The 27,404-nt window shown below is 44.1% G+C and overlaps 1 protein-coding gene across 1 annotated transcript in view; it reads right to left on the bottom strand.

The window, feature by feature from the left end:
• Positions 1-424: 424 nt before the first annotated feature.
• gpr176 (G protein-coupled receptor 176) overlaps positions 425-27,404 on the bottom strand; it is a 118,813-nt gene continuing 91,833 nt past the window's right edge. Inside the window, exon 3 of the mRNA XM_068038164.1 lies at positions 425-1,550. Coding sequence (XP_067894265.1) covers positions 425-1,550 — 1,126 coding nt within the window. The remainder of the gene's footprint in view (positions 1,551-27,404) is intronic.

Raw genomic sequence — 27,404 nt, forward strand, 5'->3', positions numbered from 1 at the left:
GACCAAATACCAGTTTAAAAAAATGTTTAAGCAATCCTATATAAATTGTATAAGAAAATAAATAATTTTCAAACAGTTCGTAGGTCGTACACTTTTGAAATTTAACCGTTTTAACAAAAGTACCGCCCACTCATTCTTTTACATCAAAAAATATGAACTGTGTGCACAATTCTGAAGATACGGTGAAAAGCGTTCTTCAGTTGAAGGTGAACAACAGCCTTGGATGCCAAACCTTCTGATCAGAACTTACAGGAATACAATTTTCTATTCAAAGAAGCATCTGCTAGGTAGTTTGTACTTCATTTGTTTTATAAATAGTTTGACACATCACAATACAAGCAGTGCTATGTCATGCTGTGCTATAAAGATCCATGGGGCTGTGTTTCCAAAATACAATCCACTCTTGTTAGACTAATCCCAAGAACTAAGAGTCCACTTTAGGAAAGATGCTGACTTTATTGTTCCTACTTATCTTCCGCTCTGTTTTGAACTTTGGTTGCTTTTCAGTAGTTTGAATCAGTTCTTCTGGTGTGTTGCCCAAGGGAGGCAACAGTCTTTTCTTGCTATTGCGCGTCTCAGAAAGCCACTGCGGAGGCAGTTCGAATGGGCCAAAGCCAAACTGCATTGCATACTTGTCAGAGATTGCATCTGAATCTGGAAGTGCTGCTGCTGCTGCTCCTGGCACTACAGAAGAGTCATTGTTAGTATGTGCAGTCAATTTTTCCACTAAAGTCTGCTCCACTTCTAAGCTGGTGGTGGCTATTTCCTTCTGCCGGCACTCATTAGATGCAAAAGACTTAATTTCATTTTCATCCTCCTCCTCCTCGGAGGGTTTGAAAATCTGCTGCTGTCCGATGTGAAACATTTCAAGTAACTGACTACCTGAACGGACCCCAGGCTCAAGTGTGGCATCAGCAAGACCACCAGAGCTTACGATGTTGCGTCTACTGTACCTGCGATGGAGCTGAACTACGGTCCCCACCAAACATTTCCGAATAGACTTGTTAACAGTCAGAAAAAGTAATGGGTTAGTGAGCAGAGAAACCTTAGGCAACCAAATTGCCGTCAGTATTAAAAAGACAGAGATGTCTGTGATGTTAAGAATGGTTCGATAAATCACAAAAACCATATAAGGAACACTACAAACAATAAAGATCAGCACCATGGACAGTAGCATGGCATGCAGTTCAGCTTCCCGCTGGGAAACATATGGAATAGAAATTGTGTTCTGTGGAGTTCGTAATGCAGCAATGATTACTTTCTTCTTCTGGCTGGCACTGAGAGCTCTACGGATCAGAATCATGAACAAAAATACCACGGCAATAGGCAAAATCACTGTGGTGATGTTGTATGCAATTACATAAGCCAAGTGTCCAAAAGAATAGCTCCATGAACTACTGCAGGTAGACATGGCATAGACGTCTGAAACATTGGTCACTGCGAAAACTGGAACGCTTGCTAAAATTGCATGAATCCAGATGTAGATCACCAAGTCCCTGGATTTTGTATCAGAGATCTTCCTTTCTAAAGGATACAAGACAGAGTAATACCTGTAATTAGAAAAAACAATCAATGAATGCACAAATCTCTCTCCCTCGCTCTCTTCATATCTATGCACAATAAAAGTCTTGCCACACTTCAGAAGCCTGTAGCATTTCTTGAATGTTAAAATTTACTTCTTGTAACAGTTCCTATATCATGATTTTCCATCATACTATATACTATTTACCTTGATATTTTTTCTATTTATTACACTGAGCTGTGATTGAATCCTTCCAGCTCTGAGCTCCGTGGTGCTGCACTATGTTATAAGTTCTAATTGGCTGATTTGTGCCATATGATTTAGTCGCAAGCTGGCTCTCCAAATCACATCTGTCAGTTCTTGGTTTTTTGACAGAACAGAATTGTGTAATGAAGCAGGATTAATAAACAATGTCATAGTAAAAGATCCACTGGGAAACAGTGATCATAATACCATTGAATTCCATGTTAAGTTTAAAAGTGACATGCTCCAATCACAAGTAAGAATCTTAAACTTAAACAAAGCCAACTACATAGGCATGAGGGGAGAACTGGCTAAGATAAATGGGTGAATAGACTAAAAGGAATGGCAATAAATGAACAATGGGAAACCTTTAAAGAAACGATTCAAAATGTTCAACAAAAATACATTCCTTTGAAAAACAAAAACTCAGCCAGAAAGACCCATCCATGGCTCACTCAAGAAGATAAGGATGGTATTAGATTAAAAGAAAAGGCTTACAATGTTGCAAAAAAGAGTAACAAGTCTGAGGATTGGGAGTGTTTTAGAAACCAGCAAAGGGCCACCAAAAAGTTAATAAAAAAAGAAAAAATAGAATGAGAGTAAAGTAGCCAGTAACATAAAAACAGATTATAAGAGCTTTTATTGGTATATCAAAAGGAAGAGAGTAGCTAAAGTAAGCATTAGTCCCTTTGAAGCAGAGACAGGAGGAATTATCATGGGAATGAGGAAATGGCAGAGGTATTGAACAAATATTTTGTGTAGGTCTTCACAGTGGAAGACACAAGTTCCATACCAGAAATAGACAGTAACCTAGGGGCTAAAAAGAGTAAGGAAATTAAGTAAATTCATTTCAGCAGAGAAAAAGTATTAGAGAAATTTAAGGGACTAAAATCTGACAAATATCCAGGAACTGAAGGCTTACATCCTAGGGTTCTAAAAGAGATAGCTGCAGAGATAGTGGATGCGCTAGCTATGGTTTTCCAAAATTCGTTAGATTTTGGAATGGTCCCATCAGATTGGAATTTTGCAAATGTTACACCACTTTTCAAGACAGGAGGGAGACAGAAAACAGGGAACTACAGGCCAGTTAGCCTAACATAAGTTGTTGGGAAAATGCTGGAATCTATTATTAAGGAAGTCTTAACAATGCACTTAGAAAAGCACAGTATGATTAGAACAAGTCAACATGATTTTCCAAAAGGGAAATCCTGTTTGACAAATTTATTAGAGTTTTTGAGGATGTAACTAGTAGGGTAGATAAAGGGGAATCAGTAGATGTAGTATACCTGGATTTCCAAAAGGCACATAGGTTAATTGGCACAATAAGAACTCATGGAGTTAGGGGTAATATATTAGCATGGAGAGATGATTGGTTAACAGACAAGAAGCAAGGAGTGGGCATAAACAGGGCATTTTCAAGTTGGCAGGCAGTAAATAGTGGAGTGCCGCAAGGATCAGTGCTGGGGCCTCAGCTATTTACAATCTATATTAATGACTTAGATGAAGAGACAGAGAGTAATGTATCTAAGTTTGCTGATGATACAAAGGTAGGTGGAAAGGTATGCTGTGGGGAGGACACCGAGAGGCTGCAAAGAAATATAGACAGGTTAAGTGAGTGGGCAACAAGAGGGCAGATGGAGTATAATGTAGGGAAGTGTGAAGTTATACACTTTGGTCATAAGAATAGAAAAGCAGAATATTTTTTCAAAGGTGTGCAACTTGCAAGTGTCGATGTTCAAGGAGACTTGGGTGTGTTTGTACAAGGAACGCATAAAGTTAACATGCAGGTACAACATGCAATTAGGAAGGCAAATGGCATGTTGGCCTTTGTTGCAAGAGGATTGGAGTACAGGAATAAGGAAGTATTGCTACAATTGTGCAGGGTTTTGGTGAGACCACATCTGGAACAGTGTGTGCAGTTTTGGTCTCCACATTTGAGAAAGGATATACTTGCATTGGAGGCAGTGCAGTGAAGGTTCACTAGATTGGTCCCTGGAATGAGAGGGTTATCTTATGATGAGAGACTAAGTAACTTGGGCCTGTATTCTCTGGAGTTTAGAAGAATGAGAGGTGATCTCATTGAAACATATAATATTCTAAAATGGCTGGATAGGGTAGACACTGAGAGATTATTTCCACTGTTTGGGGAATCTAAAACACGGGGGCACAATCTCAGGATAAGGGGTCGATCATTTAGGACTGAGTTGAGGAAAAATTACTTGTTGTGAATCTTTGGAATTCTCTACTCCACAGGATTGTGGATGCACATCATTGAATACATTTAAGGCTGGGATAGACAGATTTTTGGTCTCTCAAGGAATCAAGTGGCATTGCAAGCAGGTGGGAAAGTGGAGTTGAATACTAAGATCAGCCATGATCGTATTGAATGGCGGAGTAGGCTCAATGGGCCATATGGTCTACTCCTGCTCCTATTTCTTGTGTTCTTGTGAATGGAACCTGTAGGCTCTGAAAGGTTGGTCAAGTAATGCTTTATACCCAGCATGCTCTAAGACAGCTAAAGCGCAGAACTTCCTGAAGTAAGCTAACAGACATGTCAAAGCTTGTGGTTAGGGATATGTGACCATTAGACTAGACTGTTGAACAACAATAGATAAAAGAGGAACAGATATAGGGGAACGAACAGTGGTTATTGTAAACAAGCCTGGACTTCTGTCCAGGTGGCTAAACAGCTAACGCTTGCCAAAGATGAGATAATGCTTGAAGATTTGTGCAAAACAAGATCATGTGAGTCATGGGTTGAGCGAGGAGCTTTCAAAGAATATATAAAGGTTAGCACTGGAGGGTATTCTTGGCAAGAACCCGGGAACAACTTTTGAAGGCAGGACCCTGAGTCTGGAGGCTCAGTGATCAACCATGACAAGAGACTGATCACCTCTGTGTTGACGGGTAGTATCTTGTACAAGAAGTGAGACTTGTACTTATTTGGTGTCTAAATAAAACTGTTGTAAGCATTTGTATGCTTTAAGTGATTTTAGTATTAATAAAGTGAAGTTATGCGAGACTTTGGTTTTAGTGCATCTTTGTCTGTTACGTCAGTTGATACCCTACAGAGAAAAAGGGTCAACATTTTGGCCTCCCTGAGTGGGCATGGTTAAGTGATTGCTTTAAATTCACACCGTGTACGAATCACAGACGTTACGGACAAAATCATAACAGTAGGGAGTTAAAGTTAACCAGTTGATAGGCAAGGGTAAACTCTGAAGATCAGCCTTGAGGGGTGTTCCGCATACCTCCTGAGCCTTGACACGGAGGGACCAGACGGAAATTTAGTGAGCAACAGACCGCCACGGAAGGTTTAAGAGGCAATAATTCACCTCCCTTCCGTAGAGCGCCACCGCCAGACCCCAATCCCGGTCACCTCCCGTGCCTTTTGACTAAATTGTGAGAGTAGGAAATGACAAATAACCGGCCGGAATGGGAAACAGTGCTCAGAGCGTACTTGAACCCTAAGTGGCCCGAATGGGTCGCATATGCCGAGAGGGCGTTAGAGGGTCTGGGACCCTTTGGACAGAAACATTGGGAAGATGCCCAGCTAAGCCAGGTAAAGTGCGTATCTGAACGTCAAGTGGCCACTGCAATAGCTAGTTGCATGAGCGAATTATGTGAAAGAGAGATAGAGACTGTTAGTTAAGGATTCAGGGAATCCTCATGGGCCAGAGGGCTCTATGACAAAGTTTATGGCAGAGTAACATAAAAAGACTATGTTTTAGTGAAACTTTCAGTAAGTAAAAACAAGTTACTGCGTCCTTTGAGTCGAATGTGTGAATGTTGGAAGCTTCCATGAATGCAATGAACGTCCTTGGAATGTGCAGCTTCTGTTCTGTCGAACTGACAGTCGTTAACTCTTTGTTGTCTGGTCTTAACGATGAAAGCATGAGTCTGTTACTTGTTCTATTTTTACACGTGTTTATTTTATGGGAACCTTGAGACATATTTTGGTTGTGAGCTCGTTGAACTTGCGTGTGTTCATTTCAATCCGGACAGGGAATTTGACACAGATTTTGGTACTTTGAATTCATCATTACGGAATCAATTTTCTAAGTTGTCTGGAATTAAATGAGTGTGAAAAGTGAGCATTGAGTGTGTCCATTTCAATTTAAGATTGTGCACCCAGGAGCGGGGTATAAAATTGAATTATATTTTAAATTAAAGTTTTTATTTTTATTTTAAAAGTTGGTTTTGCAACTGTGAAAATACAATGAACAATTTTCTAAGAGATAAGCTTCAGCCTTGAAGGTCTGAAGATGTCTGGCAGAAATCCACTTTGAAGTTTAAAACACTGCTTTAATTGGAGTTCCAGTTTAAAATCTGTTCTTGTTTTATTTTTGGAGTTTAAATTAAAGACATGCTTTACTGACTGTTATAAGTAGCAAATGTCAGGAATTGGATATTGGTTCAAGGAAGAGAAGGATAAACAAAGGAGATATGGGAAAGATTCTGTCTATTTAAAGTTTGTTTAAGAAGCTGGTGTTAAATCTTCTGTTTTAAGAATGTTAAATGAATTTTTCTTTAGTCTTTGGTTTTATTACAGTCATTTGAAAAGGCGCCTGAAGGAAGAACAAGAAAAATGACGTAATTTACCTATCTTTAAAAATAAGCACCTGCTATTCTGTTCTGTGTGTAGTTAATGAGTCTGAGTTATGTTTATACTATTAAGGTTAACTGACCTGTTAAGTTGAGAAAACTGGAAATTTCATTTGTGGCCACAATGAACTTTCAAGTTTATTATATCAAGTTTTGGGGGAGTTTTTAATTCCAGATTCGCTCATATAACTTTGACAGTTTTGATTTTTAATTGTTTATTGCCATGAATTGGAATTTGGAATTATCTTTGTTTTATAAAAAAAAAATCCTTGGATTAGAAACCTTTTACAAAAGATGTTAAAAGTTTGGTAACAATTGGACTTGAATCTAAAATGCTGTCTTTCCTGATGGAGATGCTTTCCTTTGAAGTTGATAATGTTACTAATGATTTTGTTGTTTTCAAACCTTAAGGATACAAAAATAATTGAAAAATGCAGTTTAAAATGGAGTGTAGTTCTTTTTGATCAGAAAAAAAGGTTGCGTAAAGTGACCCAGCTGAGAATCTTTTGCTCCACCCCCTTGGAGACAAGCAAAAAAAATTAACCCCACTGCAGCTATTGTTTTTCCATTTAATCCACCACACAATTTTTGCATTGCTGAGAGTAAAATTAACCCATTGGACCTTGGGGCAGAGCCACAATGGATTCTGATGTCACAGCATCTGTTATCTCTGAGACAAAGTGCTGGAGAAGGAGAGATCGTTGCAAGCACTTCTGTCTTTAATGTAAAAAAAATGCAGTACCACCAAGTCTGGGCATATGAAATTGCAACTGATAAACTAAATTTAACTGATATGAGTGGTTATTTAAAGCACTCAAAGGGAAATCTATCTGACATTTAAGAGGACAAAGTTTTAGAAAGCACAAAAATAACAGTCTAAGTGTTTTACTGTGTTGGACATTAGCAATGGCTTCTGGTCCATACCACTGACACAAGAGTGTCAATATAAATTTGCATTTACATTCCAGGGACAACAATACACCTGGACGTGTCTCCCCCAAGGATTTCATAATAGTCTGTAGACATTCCACCAGCGGTTGGCACAGAGTAAGGAGGAGCTCCTTCGACTCCTCTGGGAGGTCGGAGTGAAAGTTAACCCTAAAAAGGAACAGACACTGAAAGAAAAGGTTTCCTATTTGGGAATAGTAATAACACGGTGAAAACATGATATAGAGAAAATGCGAGTACAGATAATCCTCGAACTCCCCCTACTGCAAGATATTAAGGCTATGAGATCATTTTAGGCTTTGTTGAGTATTGCAGGAACCATATTGATGGATTTGCCTTAAAGGCAGCCCCTTTATATGATTTCCTGAAAAAGAACTACTACGTGCTTGGTGGACAATTTAATCTACCAGGGCGAACCCCATGAGTGTCTGGTTTTGACAGCAAAGGCCCTCAAGGGACCTCTTGTGTCAAAATCATTAGGGGGTGTGTACAAGGGAAGGAGCCAGCAATCAAACCAGCACTAAAAATTTTGTCGACGGTTCCTCTACAGTGGAGAATAGGATTAGAGAGACAGGGTGTGGATTACATGTACAGGATCATCGTGGAAAATCTATTAAAGACCTTGCCTTACAGCTACCTGCGAGTCTAAATGTGCAGGGTACAGAATTAGCTGCGGTCGTTTTTGTGGTGACACAACCACGCGTTTCCCCCACCGGTTGATATATATATTCTGACAGTATGTACGTGTGAAACAGTTTAACCGAGACCCCTGAAGGAGATAGGAGGGCCGATGAGTTGGCAAAGATTGGGGCCCTGCGTTCCCCGTATGGCAGTGCAATGATAAAGACTGTAGAAACCGGTCAACATGTGTGAACCACTCAACATTGGGGGCTCTTAGCTCTATTGTGTTGCAAAAGATGACGTTGATGCCCCTTGGCTCTGTACTGTGGGTGTCTGGGGCAAGAAGCATCAACCACCCAGGTTACCCCCACATCCGAATCATCAACCTAGCAGCCACAAGTGGCTGATCTCCCTTGCCCTTCCTTAACTGCAGGACCAGGAAACTGACTTGCGATCATAAAAACTAATAAAATTGTATATGACGTGCAGCATAAGTTGGTACCAGTAATATGGAATATCTCAGATATCCAGCTACCTGACTGGTGCCCTGAGAAGACACGAGGGTTGTATAGGGTATTAATATAACAAATGTTGGAACAGGAATTCAGTGATGAGGGAATAATAAAGAAAAAGAGACGTAAACGTAGTTTAGTGAATGATGCAGCTACGATCTTTAATACAGGAACTTCAATTGTCAATACCATAGATTTGGAAAGTGTGGACCAGAAAGTTAGAACTCTCAGCCAGCTAGTAAAGGATATTTTGAAGAAGGAACAAAAGGGACAGAGTGGTGTAGCTAAAATAGGACAGGATCTGACAAACACAGTGACAGGACTGGTGAGAGTGCTCATACTATTAATGATATAATAGAAAAGGTGAAGGAGGGCCATGACATTTCAAATAATGAAAGCGTTTGTAGTACACATGGTTCATGGATGTTAGAACAAACTTGGGAAAATCTGAGGCAAATTGGTGTGGGACAGGTGCCAGTTTGGATAAATGACACCCAGTTGGAGTACTTAGCTAGTCACACAAAGAATAAAATTACCAGGTGCCAACTCAGAAAACTTGTTAATGTATGGAAAGGTCAGGAGTGTGTAAATACAGGATCTATGAGTATTGGAGCAGTATTGGGAATACCTGCAATTCCCAGGGATAAGTTAGGGATGCAATTATACGAAGTAGAAAATATAAGGGAAAGAAATTACATAAAATACTATGATATATTACCCTTTGCTGTGGAAATTGGGAGAGAGATAATTGGGACAACATTGTCTAAGTGTAGTCTGGAATACCAGGTGGTCATATGTCCTCATCCTATATACAAAACAGCAGAGTCAAAATGTGGATTTAATGCCACTGTAAATTGCACCATAGAGATGAGGAAAGTACTGTCAGGGCTAACCCACGTGGCCTATATGGGAAAGGGGAGATATTGCTTAACCACCACGGCGAAGGAATACCAGTATGGACATAACCAAACTTGCCCAGTGAGCAACAGTACATTTTGTTTCAACCCACAAATACCAACTAGAGTAGGGAAGATGGAGTTAGTAGGCATACATAAACGGAAGACAGAAACAATAACTGTGACAGAACGTATTAAGGAGGACTTGATACATTACCTCCGGGAATACAAATATACATTTCAGCCATTGCCCACGTGCTTGGGTAAAGAGAGACAGCAGCTAAAAGCCATTGGTGAAGTGTACTAAAAAATGGAACAACAGTCGAAGAAGCTACAAGATGAGATTGATGAGATAAACGATTATACTTGGTGGGAGGACTTATGGAACTGGGGGTCAAATGAGCAGCAACACCCCTGGTTTAGAATTATCTCCCATGTCCTGGTAGTGTTTTTGGGTATCCTGGTGTTATATGTGACACACTTAATTTGGAAACTTAAAAAATCAATTAAGGAATGTGAGAGGATGTGTGAACACAGGTTGGACAGCTACCTTAAAGGCAATCAGTACTCGAACTTGCTCTATAAAAAGGTAGACAATTGATTATGTAACACAAGCATAATTGTATAACCTATGAGTGGATACTTGTATTATGTTGGCACAAGTGATTGTTTATGTGATAGTGATGCTGAAATTGTACTTTCTTTAACATTGCGTTATGTATGCTTTTCCTTTAGAAATGAAATTATGACTGTGCAAGGGCGCAATTTAGAAGAATGACTAATGTGATCCATGATAAATTAGAAAATATATAAGGATCAAAGGGGAACTGTAGGCCCTAAAAGGTTGGTCAAGTAACGCTTTATACGAAGCATGTTCTAAGGCAGCTAAAGATAAGCGCAGAACCTGCTGAAGTAATCTAACAGACATGTCGAAGCTTGTGGTTTGAGATATGTGACCATCAGACTAGACTGTTGAACAACATTAGATAAACGAGCAACAGATATAGGGGAACGAACAGCGGTTATTGTAAACAAACCTGGACTTCTGTCCAGGTGGCTAAACGGCTAATGCTTGCCAAAGATGAGATAATGCCTGAAGATTTGTGCAAAACAAGATCTTGTGAGTCATAATCTTCACCAGCACACTCCATCACTCTGCCAACCCTCACTTCCCTTTCTCCTGCGTTTCACCAATATGAAATGGAAACACACAAGTCAGTCTTAGTGCAACAACTGTCCCAGTGCTTTAACATTTCACTATTATTCGCATCAGAAACACCTAAGTGACCCACAAAGTGACATTGCCAATCTGATGGACTCCTTTGACGGCCACTACTACGAGGTGCTCCCCCTGTGGCTGAGGATGAGTTGGAGTCAGACTATTCTCTCGTGCCTTCCTGGGACTGAGATGCCCGTGGCAGTTGGCCGTGGCCTGGAGATGGCCGGGGGAAGCTCCAAAGGCTGCTGCACTGCCAACGTTGCGGGGACAGCCTCTGTCGCAGGGTGTGATTCTACAGATGCTTTGTCCGTCGGTGGGGCAATGGGAATGGATGATGGTGACGGAGCCCCTTCGGGGTTGGCCCCTCATCACCATCTGACATCTCCTCAGCCCTTTTATGGCACCCTAGATCACTGGAGGAGACGGCCAGCTGGAGCAGAACTGGCATCCACTCGATGTCTGCTCCATTTGTGCCACTGACTGGCCTGTGCTGCTGAGTCTGGCATGCAACCTGTGCAAATCAGAGCGCTGTACCTGCATTCACTCTGAGTGATGCTACATAGGGCTCTCCATGAGGTTGACCACTCTCTCAATGGAGGAGCTCACGCACTTAAAGCACTGAGACATTGTGGAGCACATGAGATGAATGGACTCCTCCACTCTCACCCCATGGCTCCACAGTGCCTCAAGTAACTCTGACGTGGGCACACATCTCACACTAATTCTCCAGGTAGAGCTGCCTGCTTCGTGACTTCCTAGGCTCTGCATCTCTCCCCTGCTGAGCCTGGCTGAACCTATTCTCCATCCTCTGAGAGGGACTGGCCACAGCCAACTCTGCCTCCCCCGAGTTCTCCAGCTCTGACATGAGGTGCACTTCACTCTGTGCCACCCACTCTAATAAGAAGCAAGGACCCACTGAGGTGCGAGTATCTGCACTGGTGGAGGGTGTGCAAGTGAAATATGACAGTACAGCTCCTAAGGGTCTTTCTCCTCTGACTCCTGGTGAACTTGTTTTCTTAGTGTGGACTCCTGCACCTCTGCAGCTGGTCCTGTGGAAGACATAGGAGGAGATGGTGAAGAGAGATCAGGACAGTCAACAGATGCTTCTGCTGCTTAAAATGAGATGACCTCTTATGCATTGACAGCCCGTTGCACTGGGAACATTGCATTGTATCCCCTGGACCTGAAGATGTTGAGATGTTTTCACCCTGTCTATGGCGGACTCTTCCGGCCACATCAAGAACCAGCTGCTCAAAGTGCGTCAGTGACACGAGCTGTGGCACCCTGCCATCCAGGTGTGTCCTCTCGTTCCCGCTGGTGTTCAACTCCCATTTGGCCTGCAAGATGAAGAATAATGCTGTTAGTACCATGCCTCTGTCCCTCACCTGTTGCAACTTTCCATTCACATCTGCTGCTGCAGTCTACAGTACAGCCTCCTGTCCAACAGCACGAGGGTTCTGACCTATGGTTATGGGTCATCAATGATGCCGAGCACGCATCTCTCCCATGCTCAAAAGAGCTCTATGCATGCTCAGGATGCCCCTCTCTTTTGCACACTGGTGACTGCTGACCAGGAGGCATGCCACCTGGGTCTATCTTTGGCCTCACATTTCCAGACCTGAAAAGGTAATTGAAACATTTCCTGCACTGCACCCAGTTCCTCCTCACCACACCTCTGCTGCTGACCTCGTGAGCCACCTCCATCCAGGCTCTCTTGGTGAGCCTTGCAGGCTTTCTGTTCCAACTGGCAAGGAAGAGGGTTATGGCATTCAGTCAGCACCTCCAGCAGCATCTCCAGTGAGGTTTCAGAAAAACTGTCGGGGGGCATGCTACCCTGGCATGGAGGCCCTACTTACCTACTGCCCTCTGCTCAACTCCTCCTTCCATTTTTTTGGACAAACAGCAACGTCAGTAATGGTTGCTGCCTGTGCTTTAAATCGGACTCACTGTTGCCTGAGTCCGGCTTCCTTCCCACGCCCACTGCCACTAATTGGGCAATGAATGGGACTCTGGGCTAATTAAGTAATTTGCAAATTAAACTTGCAACACATGTCCATTGCTGCAGCAATGTCGGGTCAGGACTTGGAAGTCATTGCGACGTCAGGGTTCTCACCCCAGAATTGAAATCCCGCCCAACAAGTTGATCTCTTTCAGGTAAAATAATATCTGAAAATTGTGTTCTATGTGAAAATAAACAATTGAACCTGGTCTTTGAACTCATTGGCTGAAAGTTTGAGAAATTATTTGTTACATGACTCACATGCATGGAACAGGAATGGGTCATTCAGCCCCTCAAACCTGTTCCTCCATTCAATGAGATTGTGGCAGATCGGTATCTTTACATCCAGCTGTCTTGACTCCATCTCCTTTTATACTCTTATTTAGCAAAAATCTAGCAACCTCAGATGTGATATTATTAATGAGCTAGCATTCACCACTTTTCGTCAGAGAGTGTTCGACACTTCGCACACCCTTTGCATAAAGAAGTGTTTCCTAACTACTCTCCTAAATGGCCTGGCTCTGATTTTAAGGCTATGTTCCCTTGGTCAAGACTATCCCACCAGCAGAAAGAAATCCTCTCTATCTACCCTATCAATTCCTTTCAAAATCTCAAAAACTTCAATCTAATCACCCCCTCCCCCAACCCTCTATAGCGCAGGCAATTTTTAAAACTTTGTTCATGGGATGTGAACGGCACTGGCAAGGCCAGCATTCATTGTCCATCCCTAACTGTCCTTGAGAATACAAGCCTAGTTTATGTAATCCCTCCTCATAATCTAACACTTGGAACACTGGTAACATTCTGGTGAATCTGCACTGCACTCTAACCAAGGCCAATATAGAATCATAGAATGGTTACAGCACAGGAGGCCATTCTGCCCATTAAAACCATACCGGCTCTCTGCAAGAACAATTGAGCTAGTCCCACTCCTAGCCCTTTCCCCGTAGCCCTGCAATTTTTTTCCCTTCAGGTGCTTATCCAATTCCCTTTTGAAAGTGACGACTAAACCTGCCTCCACCAGCTTTTCAGGTAGTGCATTCCAGATTGTTAACCACTTGCTGAGTAAAAAAGTTTTTCCTCATATCACCTTTGTTCTTTTTGCCAATCACTTTAAATCTGTGTCCTCTAGTTCTCGATCCTACCGCCAATGGGAACAGTGGAGTGTGGGGTCCGATGGTGGTCTGGGGGTCCAATGGTGGTTGGTGGATCTGATGGTGGGTGGGGAGAGCAGACGGATCACACTGGTGCTTTACTGGGTAGCTTGTTGAGCCTGGATTAAGCACTTCTGCACTTCCTGGCCAATAAGCAGTGCTGTAAATGCACTTACCTCCTTTAAATTGATGAGGTTCCCAAGGATAGGAAACCTGGTCACCTGTGGTTAAAAATAGAATGACTGTTAAAATAAAAGCAGGCAGGGTCATTGTAATATTTAAATAACCAACCCACTTCCTGCAGGTGGATTAGGAACATAGGAGCAGGAGTAGGCCATTCAGCCCGTCGAGCCTGCTCCGCCATTCAATTAGATCATGGCTGATCATCTACCTCAACGCCACTTTCCCGCGCTATCCCCCATATCCCTTGATGTCATTAGTACCCAGATATATAGCGATTTTTGTCTTTAACATGCTCAATAATTGAGCTTCCACAGCCCTCTGGGGTAGAGAATTCCAAAGATTCACCACCCTCTGAGTGAAGAAATTCCTCCTCATCGCAGTCCTAAATGACCTACCCCTTATTCTGAGATTATGTCCCCTGATTCTAGACTCACCAGCCAGGAGAAACATCCTATCAACATCCACCCTATCACACCCTGAAAGAATTTTGTATGTTTCAATGAGATCACCTCTCATTCTTCGAAACTCTAGAGAATACAGGCCCAGTTTCCTCAACCTCTCCTCAAAAGACAATCTCACCATCCCAGGGATTAGTCTGGTGAACCTCCTTTGCACTCCCTCTATGGCAAGTATATCATTCCTTAGATAAAGAGACCAAAACTGTACACAATACTCCAGGTACTATCTCACCAAGGCTCTATCCAATTGCAGCAAGACTTCGTTACTCCTGTACACGCACCAAGGCTCCTTAGACAGCACCATCCAAACCCATAACCTCTACCACCTAGAAGGACAAAGGCAACAGATGCATGGGAACAACACCACCTGCAAGTTCCCCTCCAAGCCACACACCATCCTGATTTGGAACTATATTGCCGTTCCTTCACTGTGGCTGGGTCAAAATCCTGGAACTCCCTTCCTAACAGCACTGTGGACGTACCTAACCCACATGGACTACATCAGTTCAAGTAGGCAGCTCACCACCACCACTTTCTCAAGGGCAATTAAGGATAGGCAATAAATGCTGGCCTAGCTAGCGACGCCCACATCCCTGAATGAATTTAAAAAACACAAAACCCTTGCAATGAAGGTCAACATACCATTTGTTTTAATTGTTTGCCGCACCTGCATGCTAGCTTTTAGTGATTCATGAACAAGGACATCCAGGTCCCTTTGAACATCAACATTTCCCAACCTCTCACCATTTAAGAAATAGCTCCGTCTTCCTGTTTTTCCTACTAAAGTGGATAACTTCACACTTATTCACATTGTATTCCATCTACCATATACTTGCCCATTCACTTAGCCTGTTCAGGTCCCCTTGAAGCCTCTTTGCATCCTCCTCACAACTTACATTCCCACCTCATATTGTGTCTTCGGCAAATTTGGAAATATTACAATTGGTCCCCATATCCAAATCATTTATATAGATTGTGAACAGCTGTGGCCCCAGCACTGATCCTTACGGTGCTCCACTCGTAACAGCCTGCCATCCTGAGAATGACCCATTTATTCCTACTCTCTGTTTTCTATCTGTTAACCAATTCTCAATGCATTGCAGTATATTACCCCCCAATCCCATGTGCTCTAATTTTGTTTACTAACCTCCCGTATGGGACCTTAGCAAAAGCCTTCTGAAAGTACAAATAAACCACATCCATTGGGACTCCTTTACCTATGCTATAAGTAACATCCTCAAAAAACTCCAACAGGTTTGTCAAATATGATTTCCCTTCTATAAATCCATGTTGATTCTGCCAAATCATATCATTATTTTCTAAGTGTCTAGCTATCACATCCTTTACCTTAGATTCTAACATTTTCCCTACTGCTGACATGTCTGTAGTTCCCTGTTTTCTCTCTCCTTCCTTTCTTAAATAGTGGGGTTACATTTGCTACTTTCCAGTCTGCAGGAACCTTTCTAGAATCTATAGAATTTTGAAAGATAACCAAAAATGCATCCACTATCTCTATAGGCATCTCCTTCAACACTCTGGGATGTAGTTCATCTGGTCCAGGGGATTTATCAACCTTCACTCCAGTCAATTTTTCAAATACTACCTCTCTATTAATACTAATTTCTTTCAGTTCTTCCTTTTCACAAGGAATGGTTGTCTTCCCCTCATCCCACCTCTGTTACAACCACAAGTAGAGAGGTTTGAGGCATGTTCAGTTCCTATTCCAGATTTTTTTGTGTTTTAACACCTGACACAACCCCAACCCACCTATTTTTGGGAGATAAGATTCAGCCCTCTAAGTCAGTGCAGGTTTTCATTCTCTATGTGTAACTAAAAATGGAGAATCACATATAAGTTTCAAGGCACAACTGTTAAACAAAGCCAATTATTCCAGTCTATGGAGAAATTTCCTCAGCAACAGAAAGTACCTTCTAACTAACTTCAGATGTTATCAAAAGCAATTAGCCTCAGGATACAGCAATTAGATACTTTGGTCTTAAAGGGAGAGGCCGGTTACATACAGTTGCCCCTGAACAACATTATATAACACTCCAGTGTATTCAAAGTAGATTGTCCTCTGGCTTACCATGAGTGGACAAATAAAATATAGAAAAAATTGCACATGGATCGAAGAACAGCAAATACGTTTCAAATAGTTCTTTACTGGTCATCATCACTTAAGTGAGGGTCCAAATAAGAAACTAGCATGTACGAGACAAATTCTCTTTCTAAGGCATCTCTATAAAAAAATACTGTTTGACAATCCTATCTGCACTTCTTGTTGGACCTCAGTAGAATTCTCACCAAAGGCAGCAGAATCCATAATTTGAAACACATTTAAGGTTAGTACCTCAACTTTAAAACATTGTATAAAAATCACTACCCTAATTAGTTCTAGCCCCACTCCCCACCAGAAGTACAGCAGTGTTGAGCTTCCATCTGTCCAATACTTGTGCCCCGGCGCTGCCCCTCTTTCTACGTCATGGACATTTAAATATATTTATGATGCAGTTAAGGCGCCCACCTCAGGTGGGGAGGGGGGGGGGGGGCAGGGCGGGTTGAGGTGTCACAGGTGGAGTATCACTGCAAGCCATAACAAAGAGAGGAGGGAATGCGGAGCCAGCTACCACATGGAGTGGTTGAGGTGAATACTATAGATGCATTTAAGGAAACTAGATAAGCACATGAGGGATAAAGAAAAAGACGGATATATTCATAGGGTTAAATGAAGTAAGGTGTAAGGAGGCTCAGATGCAACTGGAACACCAGCATAGACCTTAAAAAAGTTTGTCATTTTTATAAATGACCTGGAAGAGGGTGTAGAAGGGTGGGTTAGTAAATTTGCGGATGATACTAAGGTCGGTAGAGTTGTGGATAGTGCCGAAGGATGTTGTAGGGTACAGAGGAACATAGATAGGCTGCAGAGCTGGGCTGAGAGATGGCAAATGGAGTTTAATGCGGAAAAGTGCGAGGTGATTCACTTTGGAAGGAGTAACAGCAATGCAGAGTACTGAGCTAATGGGAAGATTCTTGGTAGTGTAGATGAACAGAGAGATCTTGGTGTACAGGTACATAAATCCCTGAAGGTTGCGTGCAGTTCTGGTCACCGCATTATAGGAAGGATGTGGAAGCTTTGGAAAGGGTGCAGAGGAGATTTACTAGGATGTTGCCTGGTATGGAGGGAAGGTCTTACGAGGAAAGGCTGAGGGACTTGGGGTTGTTTTCGTTAGAGAGAAGGAGGAGAAGAGGTGACTTAATAGAGACATACAAGATAATCAGAGGGTTAGATAGGGTGGATAGTGAGAGTCTTTTTCCTCAGATGATGATGGCAAACACGAGGGGACATAGCTTTAAGTTGAGGGGTGAAAGATATAGGACAGATGTCAGAGGTAGTTTCTTTACTCAGAGAGTAGTAGGGGCGTGGAACGCCCTGCCTGCAACAGTAGTAGACTCGCCAACTTTAAGGGCATTTAAGTGGTCATTGGATAGACATATGGATGAAAATGGAATAGTGTAGGTCAGATGGTCGGCGCAACATCGAGGGCCGAAGGGCCTGTACTGCGCTGTAATGTTCTAATGTTGCTACCCAGGTTAATAGGGCTGTTAAGAAGGCATATGGTGTGTTAGCTTTTATTAGTAGGGGGATCGAGTTTCGGAGCCATGAGGTCATGCTGCAGCTGTACAAAACTCTGGTGAGACCGCACCTGGAGTATTGCGTGCAGTTCTGGTCACCGCATTATAGGAAGGATGTGGAAGCTTTGGAAAGGGTGCAGAGGAGGTTTACTAGGATGTTGCCTGGTATGGAGGGAAGGTCTTACGAGGAAAGGCTGAGGGACTTGAGGTTGTTTTCGTTGGAGAGAAGGAGGAGGAGGTGACTTAATAGAGACATATAAGATAATCAGAGGGTTAGATAGGGTGGATAGTGAGAGTCTTTTTCCTCGGATGGTGATGGCAAACACGAGGGGACATAGCTTTAAGTTGAGGGGTGATAGATATAGGACAGATGTCAGAGGTAGTTTCTTTACTCAGAGAGTAGTAGGGGTGTGGAACGCCCTGCCTGCAGCAGTAGTAGACTCGCCAACTTTAAGGGCATTTAAGTGGTCATTGGATAGACATATGGATGAAAATGGAATAGTGTAGGTCAGATGGTTTCACAGGTCGGCGCAACATCGAGGGCTGAAGGGCCTGTACTGCGCTGTAATGTTCTAATTCTAATTCTAAAAAAAAGACCTGTTGGGCCGAATGGCATGATTCTGTGCTGTAAATTGTCTGTAATTCTCTATAAAAGTGGGCCTGAGGGGTTTATAAAATATTTGAATAATTGGCTTGTTTTCAATAGGTCGGCTTCCTTAAAAGAATCATTCACAGTGGAGTGAAATGTGAAGGAAGGGAGGCAATGATTACTCGGTTAAGGTCAGGGAGTCATAACCAGGCACCAAAACTCCAATTTCTGGTTCACACACCCTGATTACACTCATTATGCAGAGGAGATTGTGCCCATGTCCCCCAGTGGTTTAATTGTACACTAATCTTTCTAAACAATATGTGATTTATCAGTTTAATTTTCCTTTGGATTTCCAGCAGCTAAGCATGTGAAGATTCAAACATTTTGCTTGATTTGAGATAAATTTCTTTCAGTGTTTTGGAAAGGCTTTTTTTCCCCTTTCTAAGCCAATATAGTAAACTAAAGAACATTCCTGATTTCACTTATCAAATACTTAAGGATAAATTCAGCATTCCTGGAAGACAAGATCACCTTTGTAAGTTTTGGCCTCTATCTGACCTCTAGGAAGTGGATAAGCCTCCTTCCAAAAATAATAACCCACCATCTAATGCGTATCTCATGGTCTCCATTGTGTTTATTGCTTTATTTCAAAATCCAAACTGTTTTCAAAAACAGTTGAAAGATAATTAGCGCATGGAGATAACAAAGAAAGCAAACTTGTAGCTTTAGAATACAGCATGACTTAATTGTGCAAAAACAAGTTACTACTTGGCTCTAACCGAAGATCTGGATTATACAAAACTATTTTTTTTTTAAAGATTTATGATGTGCTACAAGTTGCTGCTATAATACAGGAGTTGGATACATGATGGGCCTGATAAAGGCTTGCTCAGGTCACAAAAAAAAAACCCGACCCGAATCTGACAGAACCACATCGGACCCGAGCCTGACCCGGCCCAAGTCCCTCCATTGTTTCCCGCGCCCGACCCGACCCGAGCCCGCCCCGATCACCGGAATGTTCACTTTACCTACCTTCCCATCCCGAGTCTGCAGCATGAGCATGATGGCGTCATAGAGACGCTCACTCGCTCACTGCACAGACTCAGAGTTTCCCTCCTTGACGTCCCAGACTCCCAGCTCAGGTAGGCTTTTCAACTTTTGACACTTACCAGCAGAGTAAAATGCAATTTTTACTGTGTGTGTCCAACCCGACCCGGCCCCGAAATCCGGACCCGGAAGAGCGACCCGACCCGAACCTGACACGTCGTCGGGTCCCGTCGGGTAGCAGGCCTTTACTTTCAGCAAACATAGAGTTGGCTGCAGTATCTAGAATACAATGAATAAAACAAGTTTACCAAATTTATTTTTTTGCTCCTTAGAGAAACCTGAGGGGAGATTTGAGAGAGGTGTTCAAAATCTAGACAGAATCAATAGGAAGAAACTAAAAATAAAAGCAAAATACTGCAGATGCTGGAAATCTGAAATCAAAACTAGAAATGCTGGAAATACTCAGCAGGCCCGGGCAGCATCTGTGCAACTCTGCTTCTCTCTCCACAGATGCTGCCAGACCTGCTGAGTATTTCCAGCATTTCTTGTTTTTATATTATAATAGAGAGAGACTGTTCCCTCTGGGGTAAGGACCTAGAACCAGAGGATACCGATTTAAGGTGGTTGACAAAAGAACCATGAGGAAAAACCGTTTTATACGCAGTGAGTGCTTAGGATCTGGAATGTACTGCCTGAGAATGGTGAAGGCAGATACAATCATGACTTTCAAAAGGGAATTGAATAAGCGCCTGAAGAGAAAACATTCGTTCGCTATGGGGAAAGGGTGGGGGAGTGCAAAAAGCCGGCATAGACACAGCGGGCCGATAGGCCTCGTTCGGTGCTGTAACCATTCCACGATTCTATGATTCCCCACAAAATAACAAACGTGCTTCTAATCTGAACAGCATTTGCAGATTTACTAAAGGGGTCAAAAATGGAACGAGTTATTTGAAGGCAATTAGCCTGTATGATTTAAGGGAATGCACCTGTCAGTTCTTTTCCTCCAGCTAAATTATTATGTCACAGACGTTTTACCAAGTATCATTGCATAAGAATTGCGGATGCACTCTTCTCAGCAGCTGTTGAAGGCAATGGGACAAAGGTCTGCCCCGAGTCTCTGCACTGAATGAACAGCCATGTTGCTCTGCAGATGCTGCTTCACCTTCTGACATGTGCCATTGATGTGATTACTCACATACAGGCCACAAACCAAAGCATCATTAAGAGAAGCAGCAGCAGCAGCCACAGCATTTTCCAGCAACCTCCCAACATAAATTGCTGGTTACTTTGTGCCGAGCTTCCAGTTATCGTTCTCAAGACCCTCCCTGATATAGAAGCAATGGAAAGGCCTCCGGGGCTTGTCCATATGTGTCAGCCAGCATCCACAAATTAACTATTGAAAAACAGATGCCTTCCACCCATACCTTTTTAACTCAAAAGGTAAAAGCAAGCAGGTTGCACCCTATCGTGGGATATGGTACTGTAGTGGACATCCTACTGGACTAGTAATGCAGAGGACGAAACTGAGAATCCAGCGAACGTGATTTCAAATCCCACCATGGCACATTTAAGAATTTCAATTCAGTTTCAAAAAGCTGGAAATAAAACAAGCTGGTATCAGTAAATTTGACCATAAACTATCAGATTGTCATAAAATCCCAACTGGTTCACTAATGTCTTTTAAGGAAGGGAAACCTGCTATCTTCACCTGGTCTGGCCTCTATGTGACTCTAGTCCCACACCAGTGCAGTTGTCTCAGCTGTCCTCTGAAATGGCCTAGTTGTATCATACTGAACCAGGAGTGAGCAACAAATATTGGGCTTGCCAATGAGGCCCATATCCTGAGGACTTGTTTATTTTTAAAATCATGTGTGAATTCCTGTTACAAGCTCCATAGTCCAAGGGAACAGGGAGAAGGTCAGTGCTAGGAGGAGAATCTCCAAAGTGTTGCTGTTGACGTGAGGCAGCGGAAAGGCCAAGGCTGGGGAGGCCCAAGTATTCCTTTCACAAGGAATCATCACAATATGTTTTTTTGAAGGATTCTTACCATGGCCTCTTCTGGCCACTTCCTCCCACCACGTTTCACCAATAGGTGTGGCACGAGCAGGCCTCCTGCAATTATAAGTAAAACTCTTGTTGCAGTGCTGATGACATCATCAGCTTGTGATTTCAGCATGTTAAGCCAGCCTCTGCCCGCCTTGTGCTTTGACTCTCCGATACCTGAAATATCCTTGGTTAAAATGGCAGTGGGAGGGAACAAGTCAGCACTGCCATTTTAAGTTCCTGCAGCAGGCATGCTTGGTTAAAATTGGGGCTCATAAGATCGGTGTATGCGTCACCCCTTTTGTATCGACAAACCAAAAGGATACTTGCGTTACAATGTCGACCTTTTAAACATAGTTTCCTTTTAAGCAATCTTAAGAAAGATAAAGCTGAAGCATTTGCAACAATCTTCAGCCAGAAGTGCCGAGTTGATGATCCATTTCGGCCTCGTCCTGAAGTCCCCAGCATCACAGATGCCAGACTTCAGCCAATTCGATTCACTCCGCGTGATATCAAGAAACGACTGAAGGCACTGGATACTGCAAAAGCTATGGGCCCTGACAATATTCCGGCAACAGTACTGAAGACCTGTGCTCCAGAACTTGCCGCGCCCCTAGCCAAGCTGTTCCAGTACAGCTACAACACTGGCATCTACCCTGCAATGTGGAAAATTGCCCAGGTATGTCCTGTACACAAAAAGCAGGACAAGTCCAACCTGGCCATCTACCGCCCCATCAGCCTACTCTCAATCATCAGTAAAGTGATGGAAGGTGTCATTGATAGTGCCATCACGCGGCACTTGCTTAGCAATAACCTGCTCAGTGACGCTCAGTTTGGGTTCCGCCAGGGCCACTCAGCTCCTGACCTCATTACAGCCTTGGTTCAAACATGGACAAAAGAGCTGAACTTAAGAGGTGAGGTGAGAATGACTGCCCTTGACATCAAGGCAGCATTTGATCGAGTATGGCATCAAGGAGCCCCAGCAAAACTGAGGTCAATGGGAATCAGGGGGAAAACCCTCCACTGGCTGGAGGCATACCGAGCGCAAAGGAAGATGGTTGTGGTTGTTGCTGGTCAATCACCTGAGCTCCAGGACATCACTGCAGGAGTTCCTCAGGGTAGTGTCCTAGGCCCAACCATCTTCAGCTGCTTCATCAATGACCTTCCTTCAATCATAAGGTCAGAAGTGGGGATGTTCGCTGATGATTGCACAATGTTCAGCACCATTCGCGACTCCTCAGATACTGAAGCAGTCAGTGTAGAAATGCAGCAAGACCTGGACAATATCCAGTCTTGGGCTGATATGTGGCAAGTAACATTCGCGCCACACAAGTGCCAGGCAATGACCATCTCCAACAAGAGAGAATCTAACCATCTCCCCTTGACATTCAATGGCATTACCATCGCTGAATCGCCCACTATCAACATCCTAGGGGCTACCATTGATCAGAAACTGAACTGGAGTAGCCATATAAATACCATGGCTACAAGAGCAGGTCAGAAGCTAGGAATCCTGCGGCGAGTAACTCACCTCCTGACTCCCCAAAGCCTGTCCACCATCTACAAGGCACAAGTCAGGAGTGTGATGGAATACTCTCCACTTGCTTGGATGGGTGCAGCTCCAACAACACTCAAGAAGCTCGACACCATCCAGGACAAAGAAGCCCACTTGATTGGCACCCCATCTACAAACATTCACTCCCTCCACCACCGACGCACAGTGGCAGCAATGTGTACCATCTGCAAGATGCATTGCAGCAATGCACCAAGGTTCCTTAGACAGCACCTTTCAAACCCGCGACCTCTACCAACTAGAAGGACAAGGGCAGCACATAAATGGGAACACCACCATCTGCAAGTTCCCCTCCAAGTCACACACCATCCTGACTTGGAACTATATCGCCGTTCCTTCACTGTCGCTGGGTCAAAATCCTGGAACTCCCTTCCTAACAGCACTGTGGGTGTACCTACCCCAGATGGACTGCAGGGGTTCAAGAAGACAGCTCACCACCACCTTCTCAAGGGCAATTAGGGATGGGCAATAAATGCTGGCTTGGCCAGCGACGCCCACATCCCATGAATGAATTTTTAAAAAGTCCACCAAGCTCAGCAATAACCTGCCCACTGATGCTCAGTTTGGGTTCTGCCAGGGCCACTCAGCTCCTGATCTCATTACAGACTTGGTCCAAACATGGACAAAAGAGCTGAACTCCAGAGTTGACGTGAGAGTGGCTGTCCTTGTCATTAAGGCAGCATTTGACTGAATATAGCATCAAGGAGCCCCAGCAAAACTGGAGTCAATGGGAATCAGGGTGAAAACTCTCCACTGGTTGGAGTCATAGCACAAAGGAAGATAGTTGTGCTTCTTGGAGGTCAATCATCTCAGTCCCAGGACATCACTGCAGGAGTTCCTCAGGGTAGTGTCCTGGGCCCAATGATTTTCAGCTGCTTCATCAATGACGTTGCTTCAATCATAAGATCAGAAGTGGGGATGTTCGCTAATGATTGCACAATGTTCAGCATCATTCGCGACTCTTCAGATACTGAAGAAGCCCGTGTCCATATGTAGCAAGACCTGGACAACATTCAGTCTTGTGCTGATAAGTGGCAAATAACATTCATGTAACACAAGTGCCAGGCAATGACTATCTCAAGCAAGAGAGAATCTAACCATCTCCCCTTGATGTTCAATGGCATTACCATCGCTGAATCCCCCACTATCAACATCCTGGGGGTTACCATTGATCAGAAACTGAACTGGACCAGCCACATAAATACTGTGGCTACAAGAGCAGGTCAGAGGTTAGGAATTCTGCAGTGAGTAACTCACCTCCTGTCTCCCCAATGCCTCTCCACTATCTTCAAGGCACAAGTCTCTAGGGAGATCTGTACATCTGTATGCAATGCAGGGAGAAGTTTAATTACTTTACCAGGACAGCCAAATAAGAGAACTTAATTCCACTTGTTACGACCAGATGAGAAATATATCTAGGGGTCTTTTACTGTCTTCACTTGGTCTTATTGTAACAGGGTTTGATTTTTAAACACACTGGGCTGAATTTTATTGGGGCGCCGCGTTCTGCAGCACTGCCCTTTGAACTTGGCAGCGTGCTCGCATTCGCCGGCCGCCGCTGAGCCCCCGCGATATTAATTCATTGCTTTGCCACCATTACTCATGAGCGTTTCCACGGATGCAGTGACATGGACATTGGCTCAGTCAGCTGCTGCCTCTGATGGTTTACACAGGGATGCTGCAGATGTGGACTGGTGCACAGCAGGTGAGCGAGGGTGATGTGTGGCTTGCAGAGCTCATGTCAGTTCCTATGGAGCAGGCAGCCTTTGTCTGAAATGCCACTTCAGTACATTCCCAGCTCACTGCTAGCCCTGCGAGCAGAGCTTGGGTGCCATGTGCCCTCCCATGAGTCTTTCATGTTGTAGGTCCTCAGCGTCCTCATAGTCCAAGGAGGAATCCTGTTGACGTCTCTCCTTATCATGCCAGGCCAGGCCTCTATTGGGTGCGTAGTTGTGCACAGCAGCAAAGAAAGGAGCTGGCCTTTTCAGCCCGTAGTACAGGGCATCACCCTATCCATACAGGCATTGGAGGTGCTCTTTCAGCATGCCGATCTCCTGCTCAATGGTGGCTCATGTAGCTCAGTGACTGGCGTTCTATCTCTCCTCTGCAGCAGTGGTGGGGTCTCTCACTGGTGTCAGGAGCCATGTCTGCAAAGGATAGCCCTTATCTCCAAGAAGCCATCCCTCCATTTGAGCCAGGTCAGTGAATAGCGGTGGCAGCCGGGACTGGCGCAAGACCCAGGTGTCATGGCAGCTGCCTGAGAAGCGGTCACACATTCGCAGCAAGCATCTGTGGTGATCACATACCAGCTTCACCACACCAGAGGGTTGCTTTAATGGTGATGTCTGCAGGTGGTAGCCTGGCGGGAGGCCTGATGGCCACAGGAGTGCAGTCTATGAACATTACAACCTATGGTTCTCCGGCAATGGTGCCAGAAACAATGGCCCTCTGGGCCTGGCTGTGAGAGTCTATCCTGAAATGGACATCCTCACTGGCCCTCCAGTGCAGGGCATTGGTGACCTCCCAGTGTACTGCTGACTGTGTGACCCCAGAAAGGTCTCTGGTGGGCCCCTAAAAGGATGCAGAGGCATCAGGCTTGAAAACTGCTACCACTATGAGGAACAAAGGCATGAGATGTCCACCGGATCCCATGGGCTGCAGGTTATCCATGAGCAGGGCACAGAGACGTGTCACCACCATCTCTATATGTGCAATCTCCTCTGATACTGGAGCTCTGACATGTCATGTGGGGCCTCTAGATGCATGGCAAATGTACTGGCGAGCTCCCCTTGGGGGATGCTGCTCACGACCAGGGTTCTCTACGTGGATCACACCTGCCTGTTGATATTGCCTCTGGCGTACATGTATCCTCACACGCAGAGGATCATATAATGTACGATGAGCCATACCTATTTCTATGTGATAGATAAAGTTGAACCCTGCATGTATTCGAAGGTTTCTAACAGGGCAGGGATTGGTGTTGACGGGTACATCAACTGCTTTCCTGGATCAACTATGTGGCGTGCCATGGCACTGCCCATCTTGGCCAACACTCAGAGTGGCACAGCATGACCGCATCAAGATCCTACCAGCCGAATCGATTGCCCCCACCATGCATATAACCTTAATTTTCCTGCCCTTTCTGGCACCCTCCCCACACAAAGAGTGCCTAGTGTGCCATTGTCCCCTCACAAACACAGAGTGTACACTGCTAACGGAGGCTTGGTACACAGTACCTCCCTTCATGCCAGCACAGCTTTCCCTCCAGTGATCCCAGACCCCCTCCCTTTCAGCATGCAGAGTGAGACCCTGTGTATTCCCCCCCCTCCTCCCTTTAAGAATGCAGAGTTAGACCCCTGAATATCCCCCCCTCCCTCCTTACTTCCGTAATGCAGAATGAGACCCCTGAATATCCCCCCCTCCCTCCTTCCTTCCATAATGCAGAGTGAGACCCCTGAATAACAGAACTTATCTTTGCTGGCGACAACTTCTGCCTCTGAGGACCCGCCGGCTTTTCAAATTGTGAACGGGACGGCACGTAACAGCCGCCCGTTCAGCGGAAAATCCGGAAGTGTCAGTGGAGAGGTAGTGGGCTGCATAATCAGCAAAGGTAAGTACTCTTTACCATATGCTAATTGTGGTGCTGCCGCCATGCGGCGGGGGGGCCGCACCCATGTCCCGCCGCCACCGGTAATATGCGGCGGGCCCTTCTCAACGTTGCAGGTCGTGGCAGGCCTGTCCCCGCAGCATTTTACCGGACCCTGCGTCACGACCCGCGGCATCGAGGGGCCAGTAAAATTCAGCCCACTGTGTTTTGAGCTCTCCCTTGGTGAACCCTTGTTCACCACTTGCCAATTATAAGGCAAAGAAATTAGCATAAACAGGCTTTCTTAGGTTTAAAGAAGAAAAGTGAAATTTATTAAACTTACTTAAACTCTAATTCAGATATATGACGCGCCCATGCCAGCATGCACACGCGATACACACATGCGAGAGATTTGAGGCAGTCTCTGAAGGGGGTTTCTTGTTACTGTTTCTGTGTTTCCAGCTCACTGTAGAGTCTTTGATTGTAGACAGCTCTTACTTTTCGTTGGGGTCCAGTATTCTTCTTAAACCTTGTTCATGTAGGAGACTTTTCTCTTTTTGAGTTCACATG

This window comes from Heterodontus francisci, chromosome 9, assembly GCF_036365525.1.
Source record: "Heterodontus francisci isolate sHetFra1 chromosome 9, sHetFra1.hap1, whole genome shotgun sequence".
In the NCBI taxonomy this organism is placed as follows: Eukaryota; Metazoa; Chordata; class Chondrichthyes; order Heterodontiformes; family Heterodontidae; genus Heterodontus; species Heterodontus francisci.